The 10,585-nt window shown below is 39.2% G+C and overlaps 2 protein-coding genes and 1 pseudogene across 2 annotated transcripts; 2 read left to right on the top strand and 1 right to left on the bottom strand.

The window, feature by feature from the left end:
• The first annotated feature begins 87 nt into the window (after positions 1-87).
• Positions 88-1,432, top strand: LOC110417378 (limonoid 7-O-acetyltransferse pseudogene; annotated as a pseudogene).
• An 865-nt stretch (positions 1,433-2,297) lies between these two features.
• On the top strand, positions 2,298-3,900 carry LOC110417107 (limonoid 7-O-acetyltransferse-like). The gene has a single exon (XM_021429317.1). It carries the CDS (start codon positions 2,498-2,500, stop codon positions 3,875-3,877), a length of 1,380 nt encoding a protein of 459 aa, XP_021284992.1. The 5' UTR covers positions 2,298-2,497; the 3' UTR covers positions 3,878-3,900.
• A 46-nt stretch (positions 3,901-3,946) lies between these two features.
• Positions 3,947-10,510, bottom strand: LOC110417106 (pre-rRNA-processing TSR1-like protein). Its single transcript, XM_021429316.2, has 21 exons — positions 10,159-10,510; positions 9,967-10,043; positions 9,806-9,883; positions 9,592-9,723; positions 9,336-9,386; positions 9,096-9,227; positions 8,885-9,007; positions 8,686-8,763; positions 8,328-8,420; positions 8,131-8,253; positions 7,938-8,021; positions 7,279-7,377; positions 6,947-7,162; positions 6,678-6,753; positions 6,172-6,275; positions 5,826-6,085; positions 5,640-5,726; positions 5,331-5,561; positions 5,050-5,128; positions 4,870-4,933; positions 3,947-4,441 (listed from the first exon to the last, which is right to left on the bottom strand). The coding sequence occupies exons 1-21, from the start codon at positions 10,247-10,249 to the stop codon at positions 4,323-4,325; spliced, it is 2,397 nt and encodes a 798-aa protein (XP_021284991.1). The 5' UTR covers positions 10,250-10,510; the 3' UTR covers positions 3,947-4,322.
• Between the last annotated feature and the right edge of the window lie 75 nt (positions 10,511-10,585).

The raw sequence follows: 10,585 nt of genomic DNA, 5'->3' as shown, positions 1-10,585 counted from the left end.
GTATACACGATCAGACTGCTTTTTACAGAGCGTCATCAAGCTAAATGGATTGATGTACTGATAAGAAAACCAGGAAAAACAAATAAAATGGAGGTTGAAATCATGTCCAAGGAGAGCATCAAACCATCTTGCCCAACACCCCATCACTTGAGAACCTATAAGCTTTCCCTTTTGGATGAGCTTATGCCATCTGCACATGTTCCGATGATCCTCTTTTACAGGCCCATAGATTGTGACTCTAACAATGAGTGTTGTCGGTGAAAGATTAGAGAGGCTGAAGCAATCTCTATCAGAAACCTTGACTAGCTTTTACCCATTTGCAGGAAGAATCAAAGACGGTCTTAACATTGATTGCAACGAGTCTGGAGTTCAGTCCAATGAGGCCAGGGTTAGTTGTTCTCTATCACAAATTCTTAGCAAACCTGACAGCCAAATGATACGGCCATTGCTTCCTTCTAACCTCAGCCGGTTGGAAACACCGAATGCTGGAATTCCTGTCGCGATGATTCAAGTAAACATACTGAAATGCGTTGGCATTGCCATTGGCACGCAAACTTCGCACAAGATCATTGATGGCCCTACATCAACCACATTTCTCAAGGCCTGGGTGGCTTCTACTCGAGGTTCAGGTGAAGCACCAAGGCCTAGTTTCATTGCACCGCTGCTTTTCCCACAGAATAGTTTGTTGCCAAGAGAAACAAAGTTGGCTATATGGCCCTCCTTACTAAAATTTGGCAAGTGTGTTACGCGGAGATTTGTATTTGACACTTCAGCCATAGCCACTCTGAAGGCCAAAGCTTCTAGCTCGTCATTTGTGTGAAATCCAACGCGTGTTGAGTCTGTATCAGCTTTCATATGGATATGTTTTACAGCTGCCTCCAGAATAAGATATGGATCCCTAAGGCCGTCTGTTTTGTCCCATATAGTTAATTGGCCTGGAAAAACGGCAACATCCTTGCCTGAACATTCAATTGGAAATCTTCTTTAGGTGGCAACTGCACAGTGTCACGGAGAGGCCAATGTAGAGTTGCAGTCATTGGTGGCTCTTCTGAGGAGATCGATAACGGAAACTAGTGGTGAGTTCGTTGACCAATTACAAGGTGAGAAAGGTTTCCTAAAGGTCCGCGAGTGTCTCACAGAGTTAGGGGAAGTGCACACCAACGGAGGAGCTTATTATTTTGCATTTAGCAGTATGCGCAGGGTAGGTATCTATGAAGCTGATTTCGGATGGGGAAAGCCCATGTGGGTGAGTCCTGGTGGCATAGATGGATTAGTGTTTCAGAATTTGGTGTTTTTGATTGAAACAAGGAATGGCGATGGAATAGAAGCATGGGTGACCTTTGATGAACAAGACATGGCAATATTACAACGTCACACAGAGATACTCTCATTTGCTTCCCTGGATCCGAGTCCTTTTGAACCTCAGGATTAAGCTTATTGTTGCTTGTCCAGGTGATTATTAAGTTTTAATTTCTGCCAGAAGAAGCGATCTTTATCTATAGGCACATGAGGGAACGAAATTTGATCTTTGATTTCAATTTATGAACCTGTACAGGAACGCACATAGAACACTCCCTCGCATCCTTCTGCAAAGCTTGTAGCTGTCAGATTCAAGGACTCCTCGTAGGAGGTTCAGACTAAAATGACTACTGTGATTTTTTCTCTCTGACTTGATGAAATCTATTGCTATAATTTTATCAACCAGGGCAAGAGAAGAGAATTTTCACACTCATCTTTCCAGTAGATCAAACGTTAAGGTTACTTTATATGTAACAACAGAGCAAATTTGTTCTTAAAGTAATACAATAAAATCTGAAGAAAGTGTTGTATCAAACTCTCGAGCTTGCACTTTCGTCCTTAAGGAAAAAGATGCAACTAGACACTAGGCAGGCAGGAAAGTCTGCAACTAGTAATTGATTGCATTCAAGGCCCCATGACTATATCAATTTTTTTAACCAAAAAGTGCACAAAGAAGAAAAGGGGCCCTCTAATATTTAGTTCAGAATCTGGGTCAAAGGTTATAAAATCTGGGTCAAAGGTTATAAAAGAGGCATTGAATGCTATATAGGCCTATATCACCTGAAGCAGATCTCAGGAGTAATGGCAACAAAAAACAGGTCACTCAGTTTCCTTCTTTTTAAACTCGAGTTTTTGTTAAAACTTACAACAAGAGTACGTGCTTTTCTGGCTTCTGTCTTCCTGCCAGAGAGGAAATGGTTATGAGGTCGAAATAGTTTCCAAAGAATTTATCAAACAACGGGGCCCTCTAATATTTAGTTCAGAATCTGGGTCAACGATTATATAATCTGGGTTAAAGTACAAGGAAGGCATTGAATGCTATAAAGGCCTATATCACCTGAAGGAGATCTCAGGAGTAATGACAACAAAAAAACAGGTCACTCAGTTTCCTTCTTTTTAAACTCGAGTTTTTGTTACAACTTACAAGGGTACATTCTTTTAACAGTGTCTGGCTCTCTGTCTTCCTGCCTGAGAGAAAATGGTTATGGAGGTCGAAATACTTTCCAAAGAATTTATCAAACCCGCTTCTCCGACACCCCATCATCTTAGAACTCACAGGATTTCCTTCTTGGATCAGTTCATTCCTTTAATTTATGTTCCTATGGTCTTCTTCTATACGAACCAAGAAACGAGAATTCCCCTAACTGATATTGTTGCCTCCAACTCCAAAAGGTCACAACTGCTAAAGGAATCTCTGTCAGAAACCTTAACTCTCTTCTATCCGCTCGCTGGAAGGATCAAAGACTGTCTTTCCATTGATTGTAACGATGAGGGAGCTTACTATGTAGAGGCTCAAGTTGATTGGTCTCTTAATGAATTTCTCAGGCACCCTGATCTGTCTGTTATCCCTGAACTCCTTCCAGCTGAGGCTAGTTGGACTGCAGCGAGCGCAGGAGGTTATGTAGCCATGATACAAGTTACCAACTTTGCTTGCGGTGGCATTGTTGTTGGCACATTTCTCTCGCACATGATCGCCGATGGACCTGCAGCTACAACGTTTCTGAGAAGTTGGGCTGCAGTGACTCGCAAGTCTGGTGAAGAAGCTGCATATCCCAATTTCGATGCCTCTTTTGTCTTTCCGCAGAGCGAGGCATACCCCAAGGAGGCAACCATTCTAGCTTTGTTTTCCCCATTTCTCAAAACAGGAATATGTTGGTCGAGGAGAATTGTTTTTGACGCCTCGGCAATAGCTTCTCTGAAGGCCAAAACAACTAGTTCAAGTGTACCAGATCCAACACGAGTCGAGGCCGTGTCAGCCCTCCTCTGCAAGTGTCTCATGGCTACTTTCAAAGCAAAATCCGATTTCCAGAAGCCAACTGTTATAAACCATGCTGTGAACCTTCGTCGAAGGGCAGTGCCGCCAGTCCCAAAGAATTCAATGGGAAATTTCCTGTGCATGGCCACTGCACTAGTTACGGGTGAAGAAACAGAGTTGGATGACTTGGTTTGCCATCTAAGGAAAGAGATAAGAAAAGCTGATGGTGATTTTGTTGAGAGCCTACAAGGAGAGGGAGGATTGCTTAAATTTTGCGAGCACATACATGAGATGATGGGTAAGGCATCGTATGGTGCGGTTGGTGAGATTGATTTTATTGGGTTTACTAGTTGGTGCAACTTTGGTCTTTATGAGATGAATTTTGGCTGGGGAAAGCCAGCGTGGGTTACTTGCACTGCTTCCAACAAATCAGAGACTGTGTTCTGCAATACGGTTGTTCTCATGGATACAAGATTCGGAGATGGGATTGAAGCGTGGGTGTTCTTGGATGAGCAGGACATGGCCACGCTAGAGCAGAACGAGGAGCTCCTTGCATTTGGCTCCTTGGAGGCAAGTCCATCCGACGTGGGTTACTCTGTTTGAAATGATGTACTAAATACCCACCCAATAAAGAATTCTCATTTCTTTTCACAGAATATGATACTTATGCTGTGTGAATCAATTAAATATAATGGAAATTATATAGCATTGCTCAGAGCAAATATAACAAACAAAACCTGATCAGTATACCAAAATCTAACTTTTCTTTTCCCTCTTGGTTTTTCCCCTCATTAGTTTTTGTCAAATGAAAGGACATATATATATATATATATATTTTTTTTTTTAAACCATGCCACATAGGATATACACCAAACACCCTAACACAGCAATGAGAGGAAGAAGATAGCAGGGTAAATTGGACCATCCCGCCAACTGAATGTAGCTTATTAACAGCGAACATGAAATTCGGAGTTGACAATCTGAACCGGTGCTTCATTCCCAACACGAGCAAGCATATCTCCTATCTTTAGAAAACAGAAGCTCTTGATCAAGCATTTAGGACAGGGAACCGGTGTTCCGGCCACTTAGGATATGCACGCTTGTATAAACTCATGCAAACAGTGTCATGTTGCTGAAGGCCCCCATTAAATATGCATTTCATTGCACCTGATTAACAATGGAAAAATCAGTACTCAACTTTGGCCACAAAGACTAGTGCATTTTAACATCTTGCAAGCAAAAGAAAAAGACCCGTGCATTATGTCAGTCATACGTAACACAACACATTCAGCTCCTACTGATCATCAAAATAGCATAACAAAAAGCTAAAACCCCTGGCGTAGATACCTTAATTTTAACAAATATCACTGTCCTAAGAAAAAGTATAATCTCCAAAGAACCTCAAGACATTATGCATAACCACTTTCCTCTCTCCACTCTTACTTTCTCTCCAGAAAGAAGGGATTTAAAAGAAAATGTTACTAGCAGATAGATGGCAAGAAAACACTTATGAAATGAGTTTTTTAACTAATAGGTTCCACAAATTCAATGGCCACATAGGCTACATAGGTATATTTGATAGGAAAATCACATACCATGTGTACCAACAGGTTCCTTAATTCGACCACGGCGACCGCACTTTGTCCACACTTCCACAGGCTGCAACCACATCCAAAATCAGGAAATTTCAATAATTATCCATGCAACAGTCATTCTTCCACTGGCTATTTCACTATGAAACAAAAGTATTTTACGGCACTTGTAAACATTATTACCTTGAACCATCTCACATCCTCTGGGTTATGGAACATATATCGTACTGTGGCTTTCAACTTGGATACTCGTTGAGGGTAACTGCATCAAGATTTAATCCAAATTAACAAATCCAAGCTACTAAAATGATTCCTACACTTGTTAGGTAGTTTTTCTAAAGCCTGAAATTCTAGGTATTAATTCAACAGAAATTGGCATTAAAAACTAAACAGTAGAATCCTACTATAACATACAAGATCATAACAACTTCAATTAAATTTTATCCAAAAAAAAAAATCCATACCCAGTTAAAATAATTTTCTTTAGAACTATTCTATCTGGGTCAATACTTCTCAAGGAACCAACAGCAGCAACTGTAGGTATGCTGGCTCCTCCTGCACCCTTCAGAACTATCAAAGGAAGAGGTGGAAAAGAAATAGGAGCATATATTGAAGCTATTGAAAAACGCCCTGCATGAAGAAATCTTTCCATCTTGTGCTTGTCTGAATTGATATTGTCAGTCGAAAATGTTGGTCTGCAACAAAGAAACAAAGACTGGCCTCAGAATTTTGGCAAAAATCTAAGTCAATAGTAAGGTTTAAAGGATCATTACCTAGCAACAAACTGGCGGAAACCAACATGAAATATGAATTCTTCTTTAGATTTAATAGGAGCATCGTAACTATCATGCTTCTTTATACTGCAAATAATTTCATATTAAAAAAACACAATATGGGGTAGATTGCTATTACTCATAAGCAGAAAGGTGTAAACAGGAATGCGTTATGAAAGAAGATACCTAAAATGAAGGACAGACATCTTAGACTCGTGTTGCAGGAGACCACATAATATAATGGGGGCTGTCCTTGAAACTGCACATAATTTTGAAGCAATATCAAGAGGTATATCCTTGATATAAAGCCTTGCATATGAACCAGCTGGTACACAGTGGTCTCTGCTCTCTTGCTCCATTTCTAAGGCTTTTGCAATAACATGCTTCTGTGTTCTTGCAAAGTTATCAAATGCAAAAATTCTGGCATATTCCGGAGGTAGAGATTCCTAATAATCACCAAGTAAACTTTTAATAACACTTTTAAAATCAACCCACTATATAGCTTTTAGCAACGGTATCACAATAAGATTACTTTGGGGTCCCATGAGGATGTCCTAAAGGACTTGACGCCTCTATACTTGGTAAATCGCTTTCTAGCAGGAACATCTAGAGGAGTATCCACTTCATCTGGAAATTCTGAAATTACAAACTTAGTGTTAACAACTAATCAACAGAACATTTGCATCTAGATGACAAGTGGTGCTTATACATAGATGTGATGATTTAAAAAGAGTGGAAGAGAAAATGCATATGCATGTGCATTTGGTATAGGGAGAGCTGCCCAATCTCATAATTTTCACTTAAAACAGCCAACTAACATGCAAGGCCTTTCACCTGTACTAGACTTTGAAGATCAAAATTTAGTGGCTTAAATTTATTGGAAGAGTCAAAATTTTGTGGTCTGGCACAATAGATAATTTCAAGATTATAATACAGGTTTTCCCCCATGTAGATTATTCCAACTTTATACAAAAGTTGACAACAAATAATTAGCAATGCTCCAAACAAACTCTACTATTAGTCAAAAAGGATAAATACCCTCATCTTCAGCATGTGCCTCTTTAATTTTTTTAATCTCGGCCTCAATCTGCTCCCTTGTCAAATTCTCCCCTTCCTGCATAAAGAAAAGGCAAAATATTCATATTCTGAGCATCTAAGAGAATAAGATAAAATGTCACGGATGGAGCAGTGCACTACAAGCAAAACAAATAAACACCTATAAGCATATGCAAGAACATATAGGCAGCACTTCCTTATAAGTAATTGTGTAAAAGTTGCAACGTAAAAGATGCATTAAACAGACGCACCATCATCACTGAATCATTTTCTGTTTCTTCATCAGAGTCCCTTAAGTACAAGGAAGCTTGGTCCTCAAAGTCTGGATTATTAGCGCCTTCTTGACTAGGAAATCCACTTTCTCCTTCATCCAACACCATGCCATCATCATCCTCGTCGTCGTCATCATCATCCTCATCCTTGGCATCAGAATCCTCTTCATCTGTATCATCTATAATCCAAGCAGCCTGAAAAGACAGTGAATTCATCACAACTTGGTCTTTAAGCATCAATATGATAAATAGAAATATATAGGTTGACGGCAGCCTTTTAAAGTCCCAAAAATTGGCAAGAAAGTTCAGACCTGATACTCAGAAGTGCCTCGAGGGAGATTCTTCTTTCTCAGCCTCTTTTGCTTTTGATTTCTATCAGCCTCAGCCATTTCTGCCTCTGTGGGCCATGTCTGTCAGAATAACACAACATTATAAGTAGTGCTCAACATCCCCATCCTCCGCTAAATGTATATGCGTGTGTGTGTCAGCTCGCTAAGCTTATACAAAAATAGTGTACAGGTTGAACTGCTGGCAAGTGGCAACTTAGTCATTTTATCAAAGGCACACCTCTAAAATGGAGGCAGAAGTATGAAAATATAACTATTGGTTCTGATGTCTTAATTCAATTTAATTATACTCAAGTATTAAGCACACTCAGTATCTTTGAACATGAAGTCCCCTTAATTCCCTATTACACATGTAGTTGTATGAAGTTTACTATTACTCCAAAAAGACCACATCAGGCAAATAGTTGAAAACATTCTTTTATTACATGACATATACCTCCAGGTAACAGCTAATATGAGATGAAACAATATAACAGAAGTCAATATTCTGTTTGCCTCGACAAGAATGAGGAGCCAGAGGAGTAACTATGTTCATGTACATGCCAATAAAGCAAGTTATGACAGTATTAGTAATAATAGGATAGGAACAAGATATTTAAAGCTTTGGTACTTGTCTATGTTACCTGTTCTCCAGCAAGTGGATCTGGAACATTCTCAACAAGCAAAGGCTCCTGGTTTAACGGATCAGGAGCTAAGGAGCAAATAACCTATAATCAAAGAATAAAAAAAAAAAAGGTTTATTACCGACTTCATTGCCACCCAGTACACAAAACAAACACTTTTCTTGTTTATGATATGGTGGTGAATTCTCTTTACCTCAACATCTTGAATATCATCAGAATCCATAGCATCATGCTCTTTTCTAGCATTTAAAGGGATAGGATCCTTTAAAATTTCAATTTTTCCCAACTGGAAATCCCCAGCACCAGAAACATGAACCTAAAGTAAAAGAGGTTAAGAAACAAACCACCCGATACACACATAAAAGCACAAGCTTAGTGAGATATGATTACCAGCTGGTTCACTGATAGGCTGTGAGCACGTGTATAACCAGTGAGAAGAAGAGTACACTTTCCTGGATTGGAAACATCTGGAACCATATCAACCTAAAACATAGAAGTATGTAAAATTTACCCTTCAAAGATTTTGGCAGAAACAAGTAATCTGAAATAAAATTAACAGGAACGTAAAAGAATTTGGCAACCACCCATCCCAAAATGAATGTGTGCAACCTATAATTCAACTTTTCCTTTAGATGCATGTCAAACATCTCCAAGATTTGCATTGGAAAAGGACCATTTGTTAGTTTCCCCACCATGCCACCTCTAATGAAGTAGAATTCCAGAAAAAAGTTACAAGAATTAGTAAGACCTTTTGTGCCATAAGATATGGTCGTTGGTTTCGCCAGTGAGGAGTTGTGAGCCTTTGCTCCTTAAAAAGCCACATGAACTGCAATCAGCGCATCAGTGGAGAGTTTTAGAAGCAAGAAAACATGTGAATAAATGGGACACAAGCACATTCAATCTCAATTTCATTCATTCACATGCATATCAATGGCAGAGAAAATCACCTTGTGCAAGTCATCCTTTGTATCCGCGGGATAAAACTTACAATCCTCTGGAAATTCAGAAGTAAGACTAGAAGTACAGGTTTTCTTTGCATCATTTCGTCTTTTAAGCTCAGTAGGTAGATCCTGGACAAAAAAACCTTTAACCCCGTTACTTGCTTTCCTAGAAATGTCACAAGTACACAACACATATAGTCATAAACTGAGAACATACACGAATCAAGACAACGGTGCTTGGTAAACCAAGAGACCTGAACACTGAAAGGCATTGACTTCCAAATGAATCAATATAGTCACATGTGCTTTCTTCAGTAGCTGATGCCACAAAAGCAATCAAATCAGCAACCTACAATTCAAAAGGCAGTCAACCATTAATTGGAACAAAATAAAACAAAGAAGAATACTACTAAACCAGGTCAACACAAGATATCACCATGCTGTGGATAATATGTACCTTGGCCATTTCCATACATGATAATAGATCCCCATGAGGAGCTTGCAGTACCTAGAATGGACAACTTAAAAGTTAGTTTGCAAATTTTAGCACTTCATATCATGGATTGAAAGCTGTTACATATAACTTCTAAGAATGATAAAACAAATGTCCATCATGGAAAATAACAAATTAAAGAAAAATAATGCCCAAAACCCTCTCATATATAGCAGCTGGTTTTAACTAACAATGCCGAGAAAGGGGTCACGAGGCCTACTGTTGCTCGCAGTTTGTACTCAGAAGAAGCAACCATTGATGACAAAGCTCCAGCACCTTCTGTTGATAGCAATCTCAAAAGATCTTCAGCAAGTGAATTTACATTCACAGATGCAGAAAGTGGGAAAAGAAGCTGTCATGAAAGAAACCACAAGGATGAAAACAGCATACTCAAAGCAACATGTCCGAAGATTTAATTCATACAAAAAGCTTACAATGACACGGGGAGGGCTGGCCGATCCACTTGAAGCTCTTTTCTCCTTCAAAAGAGCTGCCCTCTTCTGCTCTCTCAGCTGCAAAATGAAATAGCAATATCCAGTGTGAGATAACCACCACATTTGTTCTTGACAGAAATAGTAAATTTACTGCCATTCACCATCTTGCTTCGCTGAAGCCGAGCAGCTCGGGCTCCCTTCGTTGCATTCCGGTCTGATTTTGCGATCCGATTCTTATCTAATTCACCAAAAGATTCAAAAGTCATATTAAGAAAAGTGATAAAATCGCAAAGTAAGGAAAATAAATAAATTGTTATAAATTTTACTATTCAATTAGAACATAACCGGAGTACCTTTTTGAGAGACTTTGTGAAGATTGCGAGAAGATTTGGAGGAGAAACGAGACTTGTGAGGCTTATTGACTTGAACTCGAGATCCCCCCATGGCGAGCTGCACTTTAGAAACCCCAGCGAGTAGTCCAATGCAAAGACACCCAACTCAACTGATTGAAGCTCCTCTTTTTCACCGCTAACCACGACAGGAGTTCACCACTTTCCGGGAAAGCTAGAAAATCCTTATGCCCCCATTCTATTTTGATTGATACCCTCGGCTCGCTTCCTCAAAACCCTAACCCAGGCTGTTTTATAAAATTAGCGGCAAGGGTTTTTGGTTGTGTTTGTTGTAACTTTGATTTTTTAATAGAAAATTTTAAAAACGATTATAATATACATTGCTTAATTTTTTAAAATCAAATATTAAATATTTAAAATAAAATAAACT

The sequence above is a fragment of the Theobroma umbraticum genome, unplaced genomic scaffold, assembly GCF_002168275.2.
Source record: "Theobroma umbraticum cultivar Fairchild unplaced genomic scaffold, ASM216827v3 scaffold_51.0, whole genome shotgun sequence".
In the NCBI taxonomy this organism is placed as follows: Eukaryota; Viridiplantae; Streptophyta; class Magnoliopsida; order Malvales; family Malvaceae; genus Theobroma; species Theobroma umbraticum.
This window is presented reverse-complemented; position numbering and strand designations above follow the sequence as displayed.